Source organism: Stegodyphus dumicola, chromosome X1 (assembly GCF_044657685.1).
Source record: "Stegodyphus dumicola isolate Sdum_Otavi_A_Nest chromosome X1, ASM4465768v1".
In the NCBI taxonomy this organism is placed as follows: Eukaryota; Metazoa; Arthropoda; class Arachnida; order Araneae; family Eresidae; genus Stegodyphus; species Stegodyphus dumicola.
This window is the reverse complement of record NC_140780.1, coordinates 64437347-64464870: the sequence shown is the minus strand read 5'-3', so window position 1 is coordinate 64464870 and position 27524 is coordinate 64437347. Positions and strand designations below refer to the sequence as shown.

Genomic DNA, 27524 nt, shown 5'->3' with positions numbered 1-27524 from the left:
GGCTACACGAAAGCTATGTTAGAGTATTCTCTATAAACAAAGATGCAAGTCAGAAATGAATCATATCTATAAACTTTTGTTTTACTTCTTCCTTCCCAACATTAATATTGCGCAATATATTATTCTTCCTAGCAACATTATTTACTCAACATGCAGAGATATATTAGGTTTCGTTTTATTACGATTTATTCTATCGGTTTTATAAAAGAATAATCCAGTTCTATTAAGCCAAAAGAGAAACCTTTTATGAAATATATTTGAGAAAATTTGTTACTCTTGAAAACTTGTGTCTATTGAAGTACGATAAGGCAGAAATTCTGAAATTGGTTATTATTGATAACAAGCAGATAAATAAATTTTACGCTTTTTGAAATCTTTACCTTTTAAATAGATACATTTTAAGCTTTTTAAAAGTTTTACCCATTAAATAGATACATTTAAAGCTTTATAAATGTTTGCTCCTTTAAATATACAAAATGTAAGTCTCTTAAGTTACTTAGGTTTGATCCTATGTGATTATAATTTCCTTTACTTTTCTAGTGCTCGGAGAATAAATATCTTTCTTCCGCATCGATGAATTAAGTTCGACTAATGGCAAAAATCTTTGACGCTTCCAAAATGTCGGATTATGGAACTTGGAGAGTAGCTAAAAGGGAAGATAGAACAAGAAGGTAAGATGAGCATTTTGTTATGATAATTTGGATCTCTAAATTTACTAAAATGCGTTTTACATTTTGAAAATGCAAGTCAACTGAAAATAAAAACTCAAAGGCGTGAAGTGTAACACACACATTTCAGATGATGAAATCTAGGATGCATTTTGCATGTAGATGTACGTCTAAATGGATCGTTCTTGCACTGAGTTGTGTGATTGTAGTTAGTCGTTATTAAGCTACTTTTTCCGACACCCGCCATTCATATTGAATCAACCATTAAATGCTTAACAATATACGAGGTAGCCATACGGTGGCTAATAATATGTTACGGGTAGAGTAAATAAAAGTAAAATTATTTTAAAGTAATTGAGAAGTTTTCCTCCAGTTCTGAGAATTTGAAAGAATTATGTATATGAATATTTATGTGACATATATATGCACAAAATAGGTACTAACTGTTTCTTTATTTACTTAACGGGCGTGTTCTCGCTTTAAATTCAAGGCGCAAGAAGAATTAAAGATTAAGAATGTTTCGATTAGTAGTATTATTTTTTGCTTCTTTAAAACATGAAACAACCTAGAATAAGTATGTAAGCAATTAATGACATTCCTCATTTGTGAGCTTGTATTTTAGTGATTATTATTTCGTACTATGAAAGAATGCATATAAAAATCTTCTTCACTTCTAAACTCTTCTTAATGTTAGAAAAATAATCTTCCTTTGTTGACGGCTAAGATTGCTTTTTATCACAGTGTTTAAATCTTATAAAAGTTTCAACATTATTTTTCGCCTTAACTATATATTTCTGTTTTTTTATTACTTACACACTATAAATGTAATCTTTATTCTCTGTTTACATAGAAACGAAATTATTTGAGTACGGTACATTTCCGTTAGCATGTGATTTTGTAAATGAAAGTATATGAAAAGTACAACTTCCTTGGAAACATATCGGAGACTGTATCTCCATGTGTTCTTGTATGCTGAACACAAATCAGTGATAGAAGAATACTGTAAGCTGAGAATCGTAGAATAAGTACAGAATCACCAGAATAAATTATATGTCAATGCTTCTAACTATATGGTTCAGAATAACTATATGGCTCTCAAACGTTTTGAAATCAGGGCACAATTAAAAACCTACAATTAATAACCTATAATTGTAGGCATACTACATAAAATTTTCAGAGAAAGAGGTTATAATAACCTAGTCGATTACAGGAAAAAAAACAGTGAGTAAAAAGAAAATAAAACATACTGTAAGTTTATTCGATTCTGGTGGTTATGAGAAATATGAGCCTGATATGTCCTAACAGTTTCTTCAATGTTTAGGCATAAATTTGAAAGGCTCCCATTTCTTTGTCAATACAAGAATTCCTTTTTTTCAATACTTGATTACATGACTTACTTGTTCTGCCAATGGCAGAGCAGTTAAAGCTTGCTAAATACTTGTAGATCGTGCCGGAGACGAACGGGCTAGCTGAATAGTTGGTTTTCCCTACGCGTAACGGGAATTCTAGCTAATTTACATAAGCAAGTCCTCCATAAACACCAAAATTGGGAAACAAAAATTAAATACTTTTAACTGCCAAGAAAATTTCCTTGATTTCAAAGACTTCTATAGTATGCTAGATGGAGACTTAGCCAGGTGGCCTGCAGGTGAATGCTTGTAAGATCGAGAAATTTTACTCGGTTCATTTTGGTTCTAGTTTGGCGAGAAGGACAAAATATGACAACCCCGCTGGAGAGAAACTTGCAAACGGAGATCGCTCGATTCTTCCATTTATCGATTCTGCTCCAGAGTGGATGGATGCTATGCGCTTCTGCGTTCACTGCTGTGAAAGAATCTCGACATCCGTCTTCCTACTCCTCTGGTGCTTTATTCTTATATCTGGAACATATTTTTGTTCATTCTACAGTTACGGAAGGCGCATTTCTTATAGGAAACCTAGGGTTGTCTTTTGATATCACATACGTAAAATACTGCTTCGTATTTCTTTACATACAGCAAAATTATTACGACTGATTGACTCATTAGCTATGGTTATCTGAAACGCAGAAACATTATTTTCGTCAAAGAAGTACAAATAAGAACCCAACTTTGAATTTAGTAATAATATTATTGTGGTAGAATTATAATCATTATTTATATCTTTTTCATTGTTTTTAGCTGTATTCTGAGAATAGCGCAAGTTAAAATTAAATAAATTGTGCAACGCGAATAAAATATACTGAAAAGCTTGTACCCTAGCTAAAGGTCACGGAAAGGAGAATTTCCCTTTCTTTCGTTAATACACTTTATTCATATATTTACTACCGTAATTTAAGATAAAAAAGTAGCTAATATTAAGTTGCTGGAATGCATAAAATATTTTCCACTTGCATTCTTGATTACTAATGATTGATCTTTACTAATGGTTAGTCTTACGTGTGTTCTGCCATTTAGGCTGAATGTCTAGATTTATTCAGATTATCTATATTTATTATTAAATTATCATTGAAAGTATAATTTTCATTTTATATGTTTAAACATCTTACACTGTATAAAATTTCAACAGCTTAATTTTGGTCATTCATAAATCATTACAAACCATTTACCATTTTGAATCGAATAAATAATAATAAGTTTGATGAAAAAGGTTTATTTTCCTTATTTTTTACAGATAAATATGCTGTTCCTCTAAATATGCCTAAGCAATGATTTATATTCTTACTGTGTGCTATCACTGTAATTTCACTCATATTAACATTCATGTATATCAGCCAGTCATGTGCTTCCTCTACGCATTGCGTAATATAGCTATTGATTTATCTTTGTATATATAAGCATAAAATGAAAGCAATGCAGTTAAATGGCATCTATGTGCATATATATATATTATATATATGTATATATGCGCGTGTTTGTATATTTATAAATGCATGAACATATATAATTATATGTAAGGTATATATATCTTACATATATATTATTGTGAATGACTGAAAGAGAATTTCGAATACCAAATACGTCGATGAAAGACAGAATATTATGTTATTTTTCCTCCAACGGCAGACCCAATCCGTCAATTGACGTTAGCCACTACTGATTATGGAGGCACCTAATAGGTGGGCCAATGTTTGCCTCCTATGAAGGGACGGACAAATTACATCCGTGCTTTCTCCGGGATTCGAATGCGGGTCCTTTGGTACGGCACTCAGATTCACTAATCACTTTCCCGTCTATGCGGTGAATATTTGGTTATAGTCTTATACATTCGGACCATCACCGGTGTATGTCGACAAGCACAGATATGCTCTGGTGGAGATCGAAATGAGAAGCCGAGAAGCTAGACAGAGAGGCGTTGTGAAAGCAAGTGTCTGTTATGCAATTCAGAGTGCCATAACAATTAAGTTGTCCAAATAAATAAGGCTGTATAACGTAAATAGCATTATTAAGTAAGTTTATTACTGGTGCGTTTGCTTTTCTCATTTACAATTTACTGATCGTTTTAAGTTCAGTAGTTTATTTACATATGCTGTACTTAAGCTTTCTCCTATTTTGACATATATTATAATATATTTAATAATAAAGTATGATTTAAAAACGTAACAAAAATATTTTTATTCAACATTTACGATCAATGCATGGTGAATGTCTACATTTTCCCGTGTAAGTGAGAAGTAAGGATATTTAGCAAATATTTCGACCATACACTAAGCGACGATGTGAATGTTGACATTCCCTAGATTGTGGTCATACATATGTTACCGTGAAAGACCGAAATTGGAGACCGAAATGTCGACTTTCACCGGAGAATGTCAACTTTCACCAAATACGTCGGTGAAAGATCGAATATTGCATTACATTCTTGTACATTCGGATCCTCACCGGTGTATGTCGACAATCACAGATATGCTTTGGTGTAGGTCGAAAAGAGAGGAGTAGGCAAAGAGGCGACTGGCTGTTTCTCGCCAAATCCTTTGTTCTGGGAGTCAGTCTACTTTGTCAGTCTTATGCAAGGTTTGATGGTGCAAGCAATGTTTTCTTAATTTTTTCTGATACCTTAATTTATACTGAATGGATACTGCAGTGAATCATGATCTTTTTCTTGAAAAGTTAAATGCATTAATTGCGGGTAAACGAGAAGACAATTGTTTTTATTTTTCTCAAGAAAAGTACTCTAAAATACTTTCCGAAGTGGCTTCTGCTAAAACTAAGTGCAACACACCTTTGGATTACAGACAATTAAAAGGTTTTGACGCTTTAAAAATTAATGATGAAGAGAAATTAATTGTACCATTAAAACCAGGAGAAACGAATATACATTATTATGTTACCAATGAGGAATTGTTCAGTATACGATATGAAACTCACCACAGAATAGGCCGCGGAAGAAGAATATGTATGCTTAAAGAGCTGCAAATTAAATACAAAAATATTACATATGAAGTTGTAATGTTGTATTTAAATTTATGCAAACAGTGTCAAAGGAAACACAGTGCACCTAAGAAAGGTACTGTTGTGAAACCAATGATCAGTTCTGAGTTAAACTCAAGATGTCAAGTTGATCTGGTAGATCTGCAGTCAAACAGAGACGGAGAATATAAGTTCATAATAGTGTATCATAATCATTTAACTAAGTTTGCCCAGCTACGACCTTTGAAAACTAAGAGAGCTGAAGAAGTAGTGTATCACGTTCTTGCAATATTTTTAACATTTGGTGCTCCAGCAATATTGCAGTCAGATAATGGCAGAGAATTCAGTAATCAAGTCATATTCGAAATATGCGCTATGTGGAAAGATATTAAGATAGTTCATGGAAAGCCTTGTCACAGTCAAACACAAGGCTCAGTTGAAAAGGCCAGTTAGGATATACAGAATATTCTAACTGAATGGATGAACGATAACGATACAAATGAATGGACAGAAGGTTTACCCTTTGTTCAATTTGCCAAGAACACTACATACCACGAAGGGATACGCCAAAGTTTTTATGAAGCCATGTTTGGCGTTAAAGCAAAAAGACGCATAGCATCGTCTTTTTTGCCTAGCGAACAAATCGCAAATATCGAAACCGAAGAAAAACTCGAAGATATTGCCAATATTTTTGAAACCGAAGAACAGCTTGAAGAAACTGGCAATACTTCTGAAAACAATTTGAGCGGTGGTCATACCGAAAACCATATTCCAAAGAAAAATATTGAAGAGGACTCACAATCTACCACGTCTTCACATAAAGTTCTCACTGAAAAACAATGCTATACACGCTGTCATTGCAAAAGGAAGTGTTCCACAAATAAATGCAGTTGCAAAAGCAAGGGCCTCTTGTGCAATTCAAAGTGTCATAATAGTGCAAGTTGTTGCAATAAATAAGATTTGAATCGCATAATTTAGTAAGTTTTTTGTTACTATTATTTTATTTTCTCATTTTGAATGTACTGTGTGTTTTAAGTTCTTATTTTAAGTCTCAAGTGTGTTTTTTCGTGACTGAATTACGGAGAAGAAAATATAATATTCATATATGTTCAACATTCACCATGTACTAATGGTGAATGTCGACATTTACCGGCGTAAGTCGGAAATAAGAGTATTTGGAAAATATTTCCGACATAACCAAGCGACTATGTGAATGTTGACATTCACCGGTGAAAGCCGACATTCTCCAGATTTCGGTGTTTCACCGTAACATATGTTTAAGATAAAAATATGTAAATCAAAATTCTAGGTACAAAAAAAAACTCGCCTGCCCCTGAAGAGTTTTTTAAAAATATAATTCAGTAAGAAAAGCAGCGACCGCAATCTAGCTAAAGAAGGAAGCAGGGAGAGAATTCGATGTGTCCAAGATGAAAGTTTTTTACAGACAGATTTTCACTCCGTTTCAACTATTTGCCTAAGTTCCAATTCGCAAAATTTGACATTATTAATTCTTTGAAGCCCTATATAAATATGTACGCTATTGGCGTTAAGCAAGAAATATATGACATCGATTAATTTTGAAAGACGCAGTTTAGAATGATTGTATTCAACTGTTACTATTTTTAGTACAGAAAGAGAAAATAACCATATTAAAATAGAGAGCCATGGAGCTATTATAATTTAGAGTTTTAATTTGTATAATCTGACGTATGTATATTGCTGCGTGCGTACGGGTTCATAATGCACACACAACCGATGATAGAATGATAAAATCTATTTAACCAAAAGAAACACTTGACATTTCTAGTACTTTCCACAAAAATACTCCTACATACAGAGCACAAACAATAGTTACACTTCAAACTACTAGAGATAGACAAAACAGCTCCTTTAAGGAATCAGTTCTTTTTAACGATTTACCGCTCAGTAACGATGACCTTGGTCAATGCGCTCGGAATGGGGGTGGATCAAGAGCGGTGTGCAAAGAGGGGGGGAAGCAGAAAGCACTGAATAAGAAGTGGGACGCTGGAATCAACTCAACCAAACCGCTCCCTGATTTCTTTCAACTGTACTTTTGAGATTCCCTAAATATTTTTCTACATAGAATAACAATAAAAATCTGAAATAAAAAAATGCTTAAAGTTAAAAAATAATGAAAACTAAATATCTTTTTGTTAAAGATTACATTATTTTACTACTATAATTGATATTTTATTGATTCTACAAAGTACAGTGCAAAAATAAATTTTTAGATTACAGGATCCCAAGGAACCGGAAATTGTCTACTGACAATACCTTTATAATCAATATTATTTAGTAAATATATATATATAGATATAATTTGACAAAATGATACCAAATATCGTTCAAGGTTCTTCTTTTCGGTAGGGCTCCACATTTTGTTCTGCAACCTTGAAAAACTACATTAGATGGAAAAATGTACGTTTATAAATATATACTAAAGTTTGAAGAGAAATTCACAGCTCATAGCAAAATAAGTAAATAAATAAAAATATGATTTATTATTTTACATAAATATTACAGTGATATTGTATAAAAAATAATACCTAATATACCACATGCTATGACACAGAATTCAAAGAATCGAATTGAAAATCAAAGGAAGAGCTCCGAGGAAGCGAAAAGAGCAAATAATCAAGACTCCGCTAAAGCCAGATTTGCTGCGTGATCAGATCCGCGGTTATAGCATAAGCGATCAAAAGAGCGAAAACTCTGGACTGCGAAGTACCCAGATGATCTGCGACTAGCGCCGGAGCGCTAACAGCTGGGGATCCGAGGAACTAGTTCTCATGATCAACGTACTTTAAACAGATCCTGGCATTGCCAGATGGGGGAAAAAACTCTATCCATTTGCAGAGAAGGATAGTCAGTTTCACTGAGATGTGTCGTTATTTAATGTTTTGTTTTTTTATATACTAGATGGAACACAAGCAAACCAAAAGCATACATATATACATACACACAATAAAAATTGATCAGAGGTGTTTCCGGTAAATAATAAAGGAAGGAATGCTAGTGTTTACATTGAGAGAAATTAGATTTTTTGGCACGCTTTCCAACAACAGCTCTTGGTGAACTGTTAAAGAACTGGCGCTCCGTTTTCACCGGAGCGCTGAGCATTTGTTCAGAAAAGTGAATTGGTTCTTTGAATCGGTTCCGGAGCAGATCGTACATCTCTACTAAGAACGTTAAACACAGCACATCTAAAGAGAGAAACTATCAGCAGTTTTATGAAATTAGGAAATACTATTGAAAAACTGTTGTTGAACAATATGAAACAAATACAGATAGAACAATTGTCCGTAAGAGAGAAAATTATGGAATTATGGAGACATTTTTATAAAAAATTTTAAAATGAACATGAAAACTAAGTAAATTTAATTAAATTTAGTATAAATTTTTAATTATAATTTTAGGATTAATTAATAATTGCTAGGTATTACTTTACTTGAAGAGTTTCAAACTAATATCATGCTTTTCAGTACATAAATCGCTGTTTATTAAGCTCAGCCGCTTTATGAACTCAAGCAGGTTTTGAACGGAAGTGATTTTAATAAGCGGCAGATAATGTACATACGCGTGCCTGCACATGTATCTTGAATGTTTGAAGATTGAATAGAAAAAGCGTTCACCTTTTTTTATTTAAAAAATGCGGATATTAGTATATTGAATTAAGAAAAGCATAAAACGATAAACTTAATACGTATGCGTATAAGCCTTTGTGAGAAACATTAAGAAGCTTTATTTTAAAAACAGGAAGCTCTGTATTAACCCTGATCTGTGAAGGGAAATTTTTTGTTCCAGCCCCTTGCAAATCAATTTGAACAAAATACTGTTACGAATTTTTTATTTAGATAGCTAATGTTAGTAGAATTATGATTAGAATTGTTTTATTTCGCCGTGCAATGCAGCACGTGACATATTTTAAGAGAAAGCTACGCCGGAAAAGTAAAAATACAGGAACACTTTCATTTAACATTTAATAAATAGGTATCTCGTAATTTATATTTAAATTGAATAAATGTAATTGACTGCTGTGTTAGCTATAACTGTAATTATATCATCTTGTTGGTTTCCAGTAATCTAGAGAAGCAAAGAAATTACCAGAAATTTCTCGCCACCGATTAAAAGATATAAAGTGCCAGAGAGAGAACATCCTCAGCTTAGCTGCTTACTGGTATTGCAAGTTGTTGTTTAATTAGCTGCTGTTGTTATTTTTGCGAGTTAGCTTTCTCTTTGCATTACGTTGTATTCTAATGTTTTTAGTAGTTTAAAGTATAATTACTGGTTATATTGCGCGATATTTTGAACACTTGTACAAAGATTCCAGCATTCTGTTATATTTCTTTTGATAAGAATAAATTTTATTAAACTTTTATCAGACTTGTGCATGCGATCTATTACGAACCCGTGCGAACGCACCAATACATACGACGAAGATTCTAAAATTTAAAAAATACACTGCTGGTTTCGGCGGTACTTTCCAGGCAAAAGCATCGTTTCTCTAAGGTCTCCGAACGTCATTTGCACTCATGGCATTCCTAATCCGGTAGTCTTTTTTTTTTTTCAAATTGAAAGATCCAATGCTATTTGCTAGCTTACCGCTAACGGACCATACCAGTTCAGCGAAATAAAACTAAATAAATAAATAAAATAAAGGCATTTTATTGAAGTTTCACGAAGCTGTGAATGTGTAATACCAAGAATGTGTCTGTGGAGTAGCTTTTTACCCTCTGCATATAATACTATGAAACCGCATATGCACAAAAAGTCTTAAAGAGCTAACAAATGCCCGTATGGAAAAATTCTTAGAAATGACATTCGTACCTTGTGGGGAAAGCGTGTCGTGAAATAGATACGAATAACAGTTAGGATATAATCAGTCTTCTGTGGATACGAGATATCTTCCTAGCTAAAATGGGATTTTAAAAGCTGAGACAGTGTTATTTCAAGGATAACTTATTTTTTTCAGTTTGGATACTAGAATGTGACTCAAAATACTTTAAATAGTTAATGCTCTAAAAATGTTTCAAAAGTGGAAAATATTCAAAAAATGCATGTTATCAAAATGCGGACCTTGCATATGACAAATTGGTACTTTGGTATTATCGCAACCGCTTTGGCGCAATTAGGAGATTTTTTTTAAGAAGAAAAAAGAATGGTAATTTCCAGTCGGAGAAAGTTACGTATTTCATATCATACATGTGATCAGGTACATATTTTAATTTTAGTTCCATATTTATCCTGGAAAAAAATTATAAAACTACTTACAAATGCTACATCTCCTGGATGTAATTATTCAAGCCTATCACAGTCATACTGGCCATTTGTAACTCTTCCAAGCAAAATTTAACACTCATTAATTTTTTATTCCAGCAGTACCTAAATCTGGCTGTAGTAAATGGCAGACGACTTTTCTCGAACCAATTTAACGCAGCTGATGCCATCGTTATGATGTCATTCGGATGCCGTGTTCGTTACACTTTTCACGTTGCATTTCCAAAAAAGCTGTTTTCCAAAATACAACATCATCAAATGAGAATTTGAATATTACCGCCTTTGTAGCAAAATATTACGTTCCTTCAAAGTTTCACAGAACTTTCTTCGTTTCTTCGTTCTACTGTTGGAGCACTAAATCGGATTTTTTTAATTATTAATCACTGTAGATAAAACTTGGGTTCATCATTACAGCCCAGAAACAAAAACACAGCCAAAACAGTCAGCTTCAAAGGGAGAATCGGCTGTAAAAATGGCAAAAAATGTTCCTTGTGCTGGGAAGTGATGGCAACAGTTTTCTGGGACATCTATGAGGTTGTCTCAATAGATTATCTTGAAAAGAGAAAACTATTACCGGAGCATACTATGCAACGTTACTTGACAAGCTGAAGGCAGAATAAGGAAAAACGGCTGCATTTGCAAAAAAAAAAAAAAAAAATGTTTTACCAAGATAGTGCTCTATCTCACACCTCAGCGGTTGCAATAACGCATATCTATGAATTACGATTTTAGCTTCTTGACGACCCTCCCTACTCGCCAGAACTTGCACCAAGTGACTTTTTTGTTCCCTAAGCTAAAAGAAGCACTTGGAAGGACAAAGATTTTTGTCAAATGAGGAGACATTACAGAGAAAGATTCCACATATTATTGGATGTTAAAAGGATGATTTAACATCAAATACATATTATTTGATGTAAAAGGGTTAAAAGGATAGGAGCATCGCTGGAAGAAATGTATAGACTAACAAAGAAACTATGCCGAAAAGTAAAGGTAATTCTTGAGAAAAAATATATTTTTTCTTTGTTAGGTCGGAAACCTTTCAGACGGCCTATGTATGTGGTTTTCTTGGCTGTGCAATGTAAAGTACGAATCAGGTTTCCTCAATATGTTCTCCTTGAAGTCATCTTTTCTTAAAAGCAGCTCGCCTTGGTAAGCCTTGGCGCAATAAAATTATCCAATCAAAATTTTAGTACAACATAAGAAATAATGAACTACATAAGTATAGTACATTATAAGAAATTTATAATCATAAGAAATGGCGCCTAAACTTTTCTGCTCTCGATTCCTGCGCATTGCAGTCCAAGAGCATTTGACATCCTTCTCTTTCTTTGTATTCTTAACTAATATTTGTTTTGTCGTTAACGTCTTATAGGTGCTATTCTACTCTAAAGAAATATTAAAGAGTAATATTTATTGGTACATTATATTAATTTTATTTTCAAATACGATTTCTAAAATTCTCATCGTAATTTTTTTTTAAATACTTTTAACGAAAATTAAAATATGAATTTCCAAGTGTGTGAAAACGATATATTTTTCTTTAATTTTTAAATTCAAATTATACTTTTTAAAAACCCAAATTTCTGAGATTACATATCCGAAGATTATTAAATTCCGAACGATTTTAATTTCACTGAAGTTAGAACTACAGATTTTAGATAAACTTAGCAGATATTGTACGTGTTAAATCTCTACTTCCGGTAATATTTCTTAGTTCTTCTGGAATACAGTATGCTTTAAGTTTTTTAAACTATCTTTTCTCACGAAAATGTTTTAAAGCATTAATATTTTTATGACTCTAAGCTTTCTACATGCACAAAAATGTCCTCGTAGTTGCAATAATCTGTTCTGCACATTCTCAAGATAGTCTTTGCTTTTATGCATATTCTCAAGATAGTCTGCGTATCTTTCAGATGGCATTACATTAAAAGGTTTGGAAGATAATTTATGTCTCACTAAAATAATAGAATACTAGTAATAGAACAGAATAGAATTAACTAACAGAATAGAGTTACTTACTAATAGATGAGAATTATATAATAGAAGCATTTAATATGGGATAAAAAACTTTCACAAGTTAACCGAATGTTAACAAAAATCGCAATTTATCTCAGGATTGAAAAGTAAAACAAATCCGTATTCAAGAACGTAAAGACTGTAATTTTAATTCAATATCTAAGAAACAAGTCAATGCTACCATTCACACAGAATTATATTTTGTAGTCACACGATGTTTATTATAAAATCAGTTGTTACAGATATGCTTAAAAAATAGTTTCAATTAAGCAAATTCAGTTCATTATAGCTATATCATTTAAGGTATTTGATCGTCCTATGTATGTCCTCTGTAGTTCTCTTCTGATAATAGTTTTAAATCATATTTTATTCCTTTTAAAAATTTTTAAAATAAAAATCCTAAAAATTAGTACTTGGGTTAAGATTTCAGTCAGCTGCTTTTTTATCAATAATGGTATAATGAATATTATACCGCTATTGCATAGAGCAAAGTTTTATCTTAAAAAGCAAATGTTATATAGCATTAAATACGTAAATGAATGCCACATCTGCTGATTTCGACGCGATGAAAAAGTCTCATTTAAGTGAGAAATGTTATTAACAAATATCATTTATGTAAAAAAAAATACATTTTACATTCCAAATTTTATTTTTGGATGATAAGGCATTTCTGTGGTCTCTAGCAATAATCCTATAAATCTTATTACATGTTATACTTCCAACGTTACATTAGAAGCAACATGTTTTCATTTATAAAATCTTTATTATCTCTCCGAGTGTTACAAGTTTGCTCTGAAATTTCAGAGTTTCCCAAAAATATCATATACTATTTTCTTGATTATAATTCCAAACTGGCCCCTCAAGTACTTAAATAAACCAAACCAAAACGACCTTCTCGTATTGTACTCTGACACCTTATCTTTCAATATGCATCTAACATGAAACCGGATTGACCAGAAACTGACAAAAACTTTTAAGTGTACCGAATGGGACAGCCATCCTTCAATATGGAATTTTACATCCATGACCCTTGGAGAGTTAAAGAAGCGCACTGCATATCATATTAGCCAGCTGTAAGGCATCCAAACGGTAAATCTTGTAAATATATCACTGTATATGTTACAGAACACACATGTTGCAATCTTTCAGTATCTAGTAGTACCCGTCCACTTTCGCAAATGCTCGACGTAACCTAGATTCTCTTAACGAGGAGGAGGGTTCGTTCTCTACCGATGGTTTAATGTTTCGTCATTACCATTTTTTTAAAATTTCGTCTTTAACAGAATAGTCTAAATGATAAAAATGTCAAAAACAAAATACATTTTGCATAAAATATCTAGGATATATAAGTAACAAGTACACATCTAGCAAAGAGTGTATTTGTTATTAATAAATCAGTTAATATAAAATCATTTTAAATGTAATTATAATCTTAAATATTGTATAAAATATTTTGGAATCCAAGTTTTCTATTTTTTATTTATTTTTCAGCTGGGGTATTTAGTATATTTAATGTGAGATACAAGTTCGTTTTCGGTCACGTTTTTACGAGTTTAAGAATAGTAGACTTACGCTGGCGACTTCTGTGTTAGCTATGAAGGATTGGTCGGTTAATTTAAAATCCTTCTAATTATTCTCTGATATTTTTATAATTTTGTTTTGCAAATCTGCAGAAATATTCTAAATATTGCTTTCTTAATTTATCAGTTTGCCTTTAATGCAAACGTTTCAAAAACATCTAGGATAGTCTAATAGTTAACGTGCGAGCCATTTTTGTTTTTACAGTTAAAACGCTAAACTTCTCTATGTTATTGTAAATGCTTTGAAATTAAAAAGTTCAGGATTTAAGAAAACTATTCATTGTAAGTAGAATTCTAGATATACGTGAATTTATATATTGGCGAGTTTTGAAATTTGGCACATTTGTTGAAAGCGATAACAACATCAAATGTGGTTTACGCACTTTGTTAAAATTATTTTAAAGTAGGAACGATGTGTCTTTTTCCGCTTATGCAACAATGTAAAAGAGGAAAGGAAAATAGGCTGCCATATATTAAGTCCGCCAAGTGAAATATTCTTGGCGCAAAGCAAACTAAACAAAATGCGCCAAGGTAAAGTTTTGAATTTCTCCGTAGGTTTGACACCAAATTTTACAAAATTTAATAATTTGCTATAATTTGAATAGAATCGAAATATGGAAAAAATTGGCATGTCATTTCAGAAAGGTCCGATTTTGTGTCAGAATACCTATATTGGAACAATTGCTACATATAAACCTAATATATATCCTAAGTCGCGCTTTTGAGATATGAAAAATACAATTTGAATTTCGTCAATTGGCCCAGTAGAATAGGAGATATAGAACTGTCCTTTTTATTCAGCATTGTACATAAAATAAGAGCATTGTGAAAACCTGAAAATGTAACAATGAAGAAAGTGCTATTAGTTGATATAAGAATGGATAAAAAAATACGCCCATCAAATAAAGATAATAATCGGAATTATAATTAGGAGGAATTGCTTACATTTCACAGATAGTTCAAAAATTTGTGGATTAAAAGCCCTGTTTTTAATAAATACATTTTTTAGAAATCTTAAAGCAGTACGTTTTGAAATCATTTTATTTAAATGAGAGAGAGAGACTGATTTAGAAAGAGAGGTAGAGACTGACATTTCACAAGCTTCAAAATTACAAGTTTGTGAAAGTTCTCAATGCAAACCGAATAAAATAAAATAAAGAAAACTGGATACGTAAGAGCTTTTACTATAGTTGGCGCCAGTCAGAATTTTTTTTGCTATTTTTAGCATTTAACTTGAAATGATAAATTTTGTCATTTATAATACGAGATCTAATTTGCAGCTCTTTTGCTTTATCGCGAAGTCAGTTGTTCTTCCTGTGCTGTCAGAGGGAATTATTGACACGATTTCAAGGACAGTTGCGACAGTCACGGAAGCTATGTCATGTTTTACTTAAGACACCAAATAAATACGTAGATATTGTTGATACAAGGTTTCAAAACTCTTCCTTTATTTAAGCATCGGGTAATCGGAACATTCTATAGTTAATACGCATTGGTCACGAAATTGAAACATCCGATAAAACATTCTTATGTTTTAAATCGAATATCTGAAGTACTTCAACTCTTCGCGCATGCATTCGTCGAATAATCCGTGTCTTATAAGGTTGAATAAAATGCAAAATAGTTTATTTATTTTGGAAATTTTTTTCTATAACGTCTTCTAAATTAGAAATTTAATCGTCGCGGTATTTTGAATCGAAATTATTTCCCGCTTAACTTGGAATCGAATTCTTACTTTCCGCGTGATAATTACTGTGTTTATAATGTAAAATATGTTCTTTAATTATTTGCAAAACATTATGACTAATATATATGTACATTAAATAATTTGCAAGCATTATTACTTTTAATAATTACCAACAAAATATCGCATTTTATCTACTAAAAGATGTCATAATGGGATACTAATAGAAGTGTATTTGAATGCAGATATGAATTGATATATCAACAACAGAAAGCCTTAATTTAAAAATTAAGAAGAAAATTTATAATTACATATATTACATTGCCTAACCTTATTTCTTAATTTTGCAGAGAATTATGCTAAATATTTTCATGGTATGCATGTGAATACTTCTGATACCGTAAGAAAATGCGAAATATGTTTAAGAGAAGGGACTGTACTTCACACATTACGCTTCATTATAAGTAAATTAAAATGAAGAGTAAAATATTTTCAAGTGTAATTATTTTTTATACATCTGTGAATAATTTAGCGTATGAAATGAAGCGAAGGTCATTAGAATGTCATAACGTGGAAGTCAATAATACAGCTTATGTAATTTGATCTCAAGGCAGTATATTCCATATGTACAGCCAAAGTAGACAACTGTTTTCCCTTTAAATATGTATAACCTTTATTTCGGTTTTGAATATCTCCTCATTAAGTCGATAAAATTAAGACTAAGTAAGTTACTACGACAGAATGTTTTTAATCCAATGGGAAATAAAACCGAAGAATTTAAAGAGACAAAAATTAAACAAATATTTTCTTAATTGTTATGGGATTAAAGTACTCGAATTTATAAAGGAAAACTGTTTCATTTTATGCCTTTTTTATCATCAGTGGACAGTTTTATTGTCAAAATTTAAAATTAAATGCATGAATTCAAAGTGCCAGAAGTTAGGTTTGCGCTTCCTTCCCATTCCCTTTCTCCTTTCATTTTATTTTAATGGCGTTTGAAAGACTTGTAATCCCAATTGTACCAGCTTATTATAGTGGTAATTAGTCTTTGTAATACGTGTTTTTAGTTGAAGGGAGTTCAAGGCCAAATAAAACACGACTGCTTGTCGAATCCTTAACTTAGGGAATACGTGAACAAATGTAAGACTCTTCCATCTTAATGTCTTCTGTAATGTAGATTTAGTTTATGAAAATCTGAAGCTATTCCTAAAAATATGGTCAAATCAAAACTTTAGTGATGAAAAAAAATATATAACTCAAGAATGTGATATACTTATTCAGCTACAAATATCCAATATCGTAATAAAATAAATCAGTAAACTGCTGAGGTATAATACCTTTCTAGCTGCCATGATGTAAAATAAATTTTAATCATTTACAGGCTTTCTTTCCCTAAGACTAGACTGGTTTTATTTGGACTACGTTACATTAGGCCCAACAGTAGCCGAGCGGTAAAGTCGCTGAATTCTGGTAGTTTGGTCCGGGATTCAAATCCTGTTGGACATGCTGACTGCATGGACTTTTTCGTGGTTATCCCTATGTGTAACGTGAATACAGTGGCTCAAACAATTGAGAATACATTTTACTTGGTAAATCTAAGGTTCAATATAAATAACGCATTAAAAAGAAGAGTAAACACGTTTTCATTTTTACACATAACAAATGGGTTAATTTAAAGTAAAAATAAAGAATAATCAAACAAAACAATTTTTAAATAAAAAATTCAGAAGTGTTTTAAATAAGCATATGCAGATTTTTGCCTCAAAAAATTATGAATAAACCAACGAAATTTTTATGATATCTCACCTACAAAGAAGGTATGAATATTTGTTGCATATGTTTGGCTTTTATGATTTCTTCCAAACTTCATATATCGATGACCAACTTTTGGGTCGTATCTGAAGATATTTTATCTATTCTTCTTGCAACGCTTGTTTTAAATGCGTTTTGTTTTTTAATTTTGTGTTTTGGGACTGCTGTTTCGAGTGTGGCCTACAGATTTTCTATAACAATAATGTCTGGGGACTGTGATGGTATGTTTAACTGCTATTTACAATGAAAACGACGCCACATTTTGACGTTATGTGCCGTGTGTTTGGCGTCATTGTCGTGCTGGAATAGGAAATTTCCATCTAAACCTAACTTTTTAGCACTTTCTTTTAGATTCTTGTAAAGTATATCCAAGTAAACCATATGATTCATAATACCATCCATAAAAATTAAATTCCCTACCCCCATTTGAAGCCATGCAACCCCAGACCATGACAGAGCCACCACCATGTATAACTGTAGAACGTAATTTTTTTTGGATCCAAAGCAGTGTTGGGTTTTCTCCATATTGTGCGACGTCCGTCACTGCCGAAAATATTGAATTTATTTTCATCAGTGAATACAACTTTCTTCCATAAGTTATTCATCTTCAATTCATAAGGTTTTGCAAACTCCAAACGCGTTTTCTAAGCTGATGAATGGTTTCTTCCTAGCAACTCTACATTTATATCCAGCTTATCTAATTACATTTCGCGAAGTTTCACTGCATTTATTTTAGAATCAATCTTGACATCTTCCAAAATTTTCCTTTTGAGGACATCACTCAGAATACCTTTCTTTCCTCTTCCACATTTATTTTCAATCAATCCATCACTTTTAAATTTTCCAGTGAATTTCTGGACACACGTATGACTTCTACCAACAATTTTAGTTATTTCACGATAAGATTTTCCTTTTTTATGCAATCTTAGTACGAATTTCCTTACGTCAGTACTGGTTTTACTTCGAAGAGCCATTTTTTGTTGAAAAGTGTGGCTTTAATTCAATATAACAAACTTCATCACAAAATGAAGTTTTAAGAAAAGATTACGCAACATTAGATTAAAACAAAAGCCACGTAGGAAAAATATAATGGTAGTTAAACATATTATTCGTTGGTGTATTCTCGATTTTTGAGGCAAAAATTTGTGTATGTTTATTAAAACTTCTTCTGAAAGTTTTTATTTTAGGATTTTTACATTGATTGTTTTTTATTTTCGCTTTAAATTAAATCAATTCTTATGTGTGAAAATAAAAACATGTTTCCGCTTCTTGTTAACGTGTTATTTTTATTGAAAGTTAGACTTAGCAAGTAAAAGTAAGGTGTATTTCCAATTGTTTGAACTACTGTACGAGTCAGTTTCTCTAAGAATATCCTAAGTCCCTTACGAAGCCCTTCTTTCTCTCAGGCAGTTAGCCCTCGAATGCTTTAGCTTTAATTAAACTAATGCTCAAATGCTTTAATTAAACAAATCAGACCAAAACAAACCACGTTAGAACGATTTACCTAAAAAAAAAAGATACCTTCGTGGAGGAAATTTTAAGAGAAGAGGTACCATATTCATGTTACACACGGGAAAATTTACGAAAATAAAATACCTTTGCAGCCAACCCATTCGGGAACTGAACTCGAATGAAATTATTATTGTTCACACTTGACCACTGGTGAACACACTCCTTTTCTATGAAATACAGTGGAAAAACACATCATTTTAAATTTATGCTATGATTGCTGAATAGTAATTAATGATTGTTACATTTTTTTGTGTTCGTCCGGTCACTGTAAGCCCTTCTCATGTTATAGCATAGACATGCAGTTAAAAAGTTAATTGAACGAGATCAAACGATAGTTTATTTATCATTTACGTGATGAGACATACAAAATAATGACTATAGTGTTTAGCAAAAATAAAATGGCAACAATAGGCAGAATTCTAAACGGATTAAAAATATATTTAATTAATTCATTAGCTGTACTTCTGTGACAGTCAGGTGAAGCGGACATAATATCCCATTTTGCAGCGGGAACATTTCCCCATATTTCTAGAATTCTAAATGTTTATTGTTGAGTTTGTATTTAGTGAAAAGTGAACTTCCTTACGTTAACGTTATAATAAACTGGAAAATTATACAGACTGGCCCGTCATTGTTAGTTACTATGTACAGCTTTCCAATGTTATAATGAAACAATTAACACACATTAAACCTGCGGATTTTTAAAACTGAAAAAAAATTTAAGCTAATATTACAATTGTTTGTATTATGCTCATTAAAGGCCTTTTCAATTGAAATACTTAATAAAACTTTATTGAAGAACCAAATTTACCACCTTCAACCAAATTTAATCAGCTAATCTAATGCAATGGTTACGATATGTCAGTTTTCGTTACAAAAAGATTCTACGATATAATTTTTTTTTCTGTAATACTTCGAAAATTACGGAGTTAGGTGAATGGAAAAGTTAGCTCTAGAGTGATAATGTTAATTGTAAAATTTCTACAAGCTTCATTAAATCATTTCCGCTGCTGTCATTAAATCCACGTTCAGAAAGAAAAAAATCAAAATTTTCTTTGAAGTTATAGCCTGCAATAAGAAAAGTTAGTTGAATTAAACATGAGTATAGCTGCATATGAACAAATAAAAAAAGTTTTCTTTAGTAGAAATTCCAAAGAAGTTTATGTTGCCAGTGAAGCTAAAGCATTTTCATTCAGGTTCTTCAATGCTGAAAGCATAAAACTAAAAACATAATAAGAACCATTTCATTATTTGGATTACGTTAAGAAATTATCTTTAAATAGAAGGAAATTGTATAAGACTATTCATCTTATTGTTAATTTAATATCATGAATTTAATTACTTTATAACGTTTTATGGAACAGAAGACTATTTTATAACTAACTGTAGTAAATTTTACTTATGGTATTACGTTAAATCTTTATTATGTTGAAATGATGTATCATCCAAATTCTCTAATGTTGTTTAAATGAAGTTACTAGAATTACAGTTTCTTACAGCATTAGTTTAAATAATTGATGTTAATGCAATTAAAATATCATTCTCATGATAGCTTTATAAAGCTTTTATAATAGGAGAGTAAACAATTAAGACTGTAATTAAACTATGGGGATTTACGGCATAATGAAAGCTATATGTATGATTTGATAATCATGCGGAAGTTAAAATAAGATACATAACGGACATAAATGCGTATAAAATACACAGGCTTTAATATTTTCATTATTTTCACACCAATCTAAAATTTATTAAGCCAAAAGTTTGATGTTAGATAATTAAATATTAAACTATATTTAATGGTCATAGAGTATTTTCTTCCTCCTTACTGCGTGCGTTCTTGGTGTAATTTTAAGCATGGCCGGCTGGCTGTAAGGAGGTCTGATATTCGAATTCCAGAGAGAAAACACTGCCCATTCTACATTTCTCTTGTGTTAAAAAATGACTTTACAAGAGGCGTCCGAACTAAAAGGTGCTTGACGATAATTTGTCAGCAACAGGATAGAGTCCCCTCCTCCCCAGTCGCCCTTTAAGAGTGGGAGTATGTAAGGTATTTTTTCCCTCTATACTGCATTCCTCTGTGTTGTAATTAGAAGCACATCCGGCACTCGGGATGTCCCATGTTCTAATCCCGGGTAGGGCATTCCTCACTTTTTACCGTTTCTTCAAAAAATCTAATGACTCTACATGTCTTAAAATTAGGTATCTGAGGATAAAATCAATCGGAAACAACATCTGCAACAGTATGTTGACATTTTAACATAATTGCACAAATTAATTAGATTTAACTACAATTCTCAATTTAGAATTTCATTGAGGCTATTAAATCGACTTTTCTTTACAGCTTGAATAATTGTCCTTTTTACGATATTATTTTAATTTTATGGAACTAAATGGGATTGCCTGCTAGAGTTTTTGGAAGCAAATATTACAAGCAGAGAGGTTTTAATCAGTTTCGCTTTATTGGGTGAAAACACATACAGGGTTTCCAGCAAAGGAGTCCCTGATTTCAAAATTAAAAATCTCGAAAACAAAAATATACAGAGGAATACAACAAGCGGTATGTTTATTGAAAAAGATGTAAGAATTTTATACAGAAATTTCGAAATAATAGTTACAAAAGCTGCCGACAGATGGCGCTGTGATCGCCATACCTATTGCGTACAAATAGCCCTTTGAAAGACGTATGAGCGTAAGGAGGTTATCCTACCGTTGTTGAATTCATGTATTCAACAACGGATATTTCTGGTACCGGAACAAAACAGGTTAGAACACACTCCTATGGCAACAAGGCGTAGTTTTCTAACACGATTTAATCTTCCCAAAGAACCTGATGTGAAAACTATTCGAAAGCTCTTCGCTAAATTCTAACGGACATGTAGCGTGGCCGATGATCTGGTAGTGAATGTTGGTGGAAGGCAAACTGTAGTTATCCTATGTCGCCACAGTTTCTGGAATTATTTAGCAAAATCCAAGGAAATCATCCAAACAATTGCAGCAGAGACTGTTTTGAAGCATTCCAGCAAGCAAAAAATATCGAGAAACAGCCTACACATGTTTCGATTCAAAATCTAAAAACACTAGGCCATACCTTACCAGTTGAACAACAAAGGCAGATTTTGCAACCCAGATTCTCAGAATGACGGATACTGAAGGATTTGATGTTGGCTATATGTACTCCACAGATAAAGCACACTTCCATCTGAATGAAAAGACTGTGATGCGATTGCAAAGAGTGCTTGCAGAGGGCGAGTTTATTTATGCATGTTGATATAAGCTATTCAAGGTACAGCGCCATCTGTTGGCAGCTAAAATAAGTGGCGAGAAAGACAATTTAAGGTAATTTTGATTCAATTGTACTTATTAAAATCTATCTAAGATAATTAATGAAACAATAACTGTATAGAAAATAACGCAAGTTAATTTTAAATGTGAAAGAATGTATAAGAACCAGTATAAAATAACACAAATTATGAAAAACGTATTTCTATATTGATAGCCACAGAAAGAATTTATGAGTGAACCGTCAGACTTAAATCAAATTGTTTGTGATATGAATGAATGCATTCTGTGTCTGGGCTCTAATCAGTATCATATTGTTATTATGAAGTTTTAGTTGACGCTAAGCACAACAAAGGAAAAATATGATTATCGAAACAATCACTCATTTAAATTATTATTGTTTTGTGCTTTTGCTATGCCATGAATCTGCAGTAAGTGACAGATGAATAAAATGCAGCGAGGCATTTGAATTAAAATGTATTCAAAGGGAAAAAATAATCTTCCTGAAAATGGAGAAGAGATGGCAATAAGATAGTGCAATAAAGGACATAATTCCTCAGTTCAGATCACTGTCGAATTTTTAGAAATTATTCGAACTAAATAGAGTTGTCAGTAAAGCTGCGAATATGCCCTTGCCACAGGACATTTATCAGCTTGCGACAGCATCCGAGTTTTACCCTCCTTGTTTTACGTTTCCTCATATACTATAAATATAAATCCTACTTTATGTGTGTGAAGGGGGAAGGAACTTGTAACAATAACAGTCTTTGACAAGCATAATGAATTTGATCGTTTCTCAGTTAGCAGAAAACTCTAATTATTACTTCAGAGAAAAGGATGTACATATGTTACCGTGAAAGACCGAAATTGGAGAATGTCGACTTTCACCGAAGAATATCAACATTCACCAAATACGTCGGTGAAAGACCGAATATTTCACTACATTCTTGTATATTCGGACCCTCACCGGTGTATGTCGACAATCACAGATATGCTCTGGTGAAAGTCGAAAAGAGAGGTCATAAAGTGCCATAATAGTTTAAGTTGCTGTAATAAATAAGATTTGAATCACATAATTTAGTAAGTTTTTTATTACTGTTATTTTATTTTCTCATTTAGAATGTACTGTATAATTAAGTAAGTTTTAAACTTCTATTATTTTCCTTTCTCATTTTGAATGTATTGTGTGTTTTAGGTTCTTAAGTTCTTATTTCAAGTCTCAAGTGCGTTTATTCGGGACTGAATTACGGAGAAGAAAATATAATATTGTTATATGTTTAACATTCACCATTAGTAAATGGTGAATGTCGACATTGACCGGTGTAAGTCAGAAATAAGAGTATTTGGAAAATATTTCGGTCATACACCAAGAGACTATGTGAATGTTGACATTCACCGGTGAAAGTCGACATTCTCCAGATTTCGGTGTTTCACCGTAACATATACATACACCTATAGGTTGACTTAGGCGTACACGCGTATGATAGTGGAATTAAGTACATTTATATACAGAAACTATCGCTAATCTCATTACAGAACCTCTCTGCATTACAAGTTCTTCATGTGCTTATACAAAGATGTATACATTCATTCTAAATAAACTTGCTCTATGACAAAACAAAACCAAGCTTCAAAGCTGAATGCTGCTTATCAGCGAGTAGTAATTATACGATTGATGTATACGAATTGTGTTGTATACGAAGTAACTTTCAGATCATTAAATCCAATAGGTTACTTTTGTGCAAAAGAAGAATAAAATCAAAACAATTCAAACTCACTTACGGTTTCGGTTTGGTTCATTTAATTACGGCAAAGCACTCAAGAACTGGAACCTTCGTGGAGGAATTTCTAAGGAAATTGGCTCATATAACACGTTGTGGAAACAGGTATCTAACTCAACTGTCATTGAAAATTTTGTTTCACTTGAACACTAATCTTATGCTTTGTAATAATTTAGAGTCTGGATTCAATCACTTACAAAATAAACTTGAATAAAAGTTTACAATACTCATAAAATGATTTTTTACCATTTATGTTTATTATTTGACTTCTTAACGCAAATACATTTTCTTACAATTTAATAAGAATCATTTTGTACAAGTTTAGTAATCACTGATATTTAGGCTCAATAATTTTAGCTGCTGTACTCTTAAAACTTGGAGGATATGGCCTAATTTGTTTCATTCCTTTAATTCTCCAAAAATTAAGAACACTTAGAACCTGATTTATTAGAATTTACTTATACGGACTACGTTTATTTCAGAGAGATTGCGAATTTACCGTATATTTAGTGTTCATACCGCCTGAAAAAGGCGAGGGATAAGGAGCATCGGAATCCCTTTGATGTATAAATTTCAAGGAAGCTTTTGCCTCTCCAAAATCTTAATTGCTAATAGCTAGTTATTCCCCAGAATCTTTGCTGATAATATGAATAGTCTGCGAATGTATATTTCACATGTTTAGGTATTCGCTGCTGCATTATTCCAAAAAAAAGTAAACTAGAGGAAAGAAAATATTAGCAAGAAAGTTTGAGAAAGAGCAATTTTGTATTATTTGCATTTAATGATATCTATATTTACGTTCTCAGTTAGTCAGAACATCAATCTGTCTGCCGGTACCTTTATTAGTATTTTCTTACATGATGATAAACATCGTAGGTGTTATACTTATTAGAAGCTCTACTTAACATTGATGAAAAATGTTCAGTAAATTTGTGAATATTTTATAGCACTAAATAACAGAGCTTACTAATATCTATATAAATTTTATGCACTAATACGACTAATTTTTTAAAACACATTTTTTTTTATATTTCTAGGCTACGTTGTTTGTCTGCAAATTTTCAGAACTGTTTTAAATTTCTAATTTTTTTTCCAATATTGAACAAACAAAGTCCTATATAAGCAGTGAAAAATTTCAGTGTTTATAGGTTAACTTTATATTTAAAGGTTACCTTTATATTTTAATTTATTTTATTTACTTACATCGCGTTTTTTAATAATTAAATATTTTGTATTGTTATGTATTTTGTATCTTATGTTAAAGAGTTTTCAATCGGAAAAAAAGTATTAGCGAAAAACATTGAATGCTCGATAGACTTATTATTGAATTTTCTTTTCTGTATGTAAATTAAAGGAATTACGTCATGTCTTAAGAATGGATTGCTCGTCCTAAGTAGTTCCGCATTAAATCTCGTGACGAAGAGCGGGTAGTTATCAGCCTACAGCGTGGAATTTCGCAGTAATGAAGATTGGCGTATATTAGTCTGCAGATGAAATGGTCACAGCGTGCTGGATGTAATGAAGATACTTAGTTACTTCGATTTTTCTTATTCTTTCCCTTTAATGCAAATTTTAGTTTTTTTATTCTAGGTTCTCAATCAAAATATAGAGAAGAGTAGATGCTACACGTCTAGAATCATACATATAAAACTTCTGTCACTTTGTTCAGTATTGATGGTTCTATATCGACAATTTAGGAAAGCATACTTTATGTCAAAAATTAATAATATTTTTAGGAATGGTACTCTATATTATATAAGCAGAAATCTAGATTAAATCTTAAAAACAATTTCTTCGTAAATAATAGGTGTACGTATTTGAAAGCAGACAGGTTTGCGATGTGCTAAAAAAGCGGCTTAGTTTGCTTGATGGGTGCAAAGCACACGAAGTACCTGCCTGAGAAGATGGGTGTCTTTGTGGAGATTTTTCTAAGAAAAACATGCTCGTATTTACGTTACAAGTAAGGAAAACCAACAAAACGCACGTGCATCCAGCGCATTCGCTAGGATTTTGACTCGATTCCATATTCTCAACAACTTTAACGCTCGACCGCCTATGAGCCCGTTCTAGAAGCACTGTACACCTGTTTAAAAGAAGCATAGGTAATAATTAAATTTCTTAGCCCCCAATATTGTTTATTTTTTATGACCGATCTATTTGAGCCTTTGAATCTGTCATGAGTTCTCATACTTGTATTGCAATCAGGATGAGCCTATTACTATTAGTGTTACTTTATTAAATTGATCATATTATGTCACACGTAATAAAATCAGAGAGGTAAAGTTCAACAAATCCAGTAAAACAAATCGTGTTTGATTGGTTTTACTGGGTTTGATGAATTACTAGATTTGATGGAAAAAAATGCGTTTGATTAGTTTTCGTAGATTTTGAAAGGCGATTTCTGTGTTAAATTAACCACTTATTTTTAATTATCTTCCCCTCGACAACGCGTAATCGAACAAGCATATTTGAGGCAAGAGATTCTCTTCGATCAGTTATTAATTTTTACCCCTTTACCTCTAACAAACGGTCTCTGACCAATTTTTAAAATATTAATTCTAATTAATTCTAATTGATGTTGCAACTTTCTGAGATTATCGGTCTTTTGGGAGCAATATTCAACTCAGCCCTCGGCGGTATTCGAATCGTGAATCTTCCATTTGCTAAATAGGCATAGTACCCACTTATACTACTAAAATTCTAACGGGGAAAATGTGATAATACCTCAACACCCAAGAACTGCATTTTAAGAGACCCATCTCAGTCTGTCTATAACATATACTATATATTACTGCTTATAAATACATCTGATTATAAAAGAAATTTTTCAAAAATTTTTTAAGTTTTTTAACCTTTGTTAATATTTTTACGGATTTAGTATATAAATAGCTAATGTTAATTGAATTATAAATTAAATTGTTTTATTCCCCGTGCAGTTCAGCGCGTGACGAATATTAAAGTAAAGCTAAGCCGGAAAATTAAAAATACAAGAGCACGTGCATTTAACATTTAATAAATAAATATCTCTTTTTGATTTCGAGAAAGTTCCAGAAAATTCTCGCGCGCGATTTAAAATCTTATAAAAGGAGGAAAACCTTTCAGTTCGGGTGATTTTAGTTAGTTTGTTGTTGTTTTAAGAGTTTGTTTAGGAAACTGCTCTTGTTGACTGTAGCGAATTTGCGGATTAGCTTCCTATAGCTGTTTTGAATTAAGTTCTGTTGAATGTTTGAGTAGTTAAGAGATAATTGAGATAGTGTAATACTGTACGAATATCTAAGGAAATTTTTGTAATAATAATAAATTTTTTTTTCATTTTTCATCGGACTTGTGCATTCATTTCGCAACGAACCCGTACGCACGCAACAATATGTACATTTTACATAATTTTCAGTTTGAATTTTAAAAAAAAACTAAAATTTTAACTTTATTCATTCAAGACACTTATTTGATGTTAGAGGAGTAATAATTTAAAAAAAATAATTTTTATTAAAATGTCAGGGTTAGCA

General features: G+C 31.9%; 1 protein-coding gene across 2 annotated transcripts in view; it reads left to right on the top strand.

Moving 5' to 3' along the window:
- The window catches only part of LOC118190572 (carbohydrate sulfotransferase 1-like), a 250812-nt gene that overhangs the window by 105243 nt on the left and 118045 nt on the right, over positions 1-27524 (top strand). For both annotated transcript variants that reach the window (XM_085808640.1, XM_085808641.1), the window contains one exon: positions 541-671. In XM_085808640.1, coding sequence (XP_085664766.1) covers positions 592-671 — 80 coding nt within the window. In that variant the 5' untranslated portion in view covers positions 541-591. The remainder of the gene's footprint in view (positions 1-540; positions 672-27524) is intronic.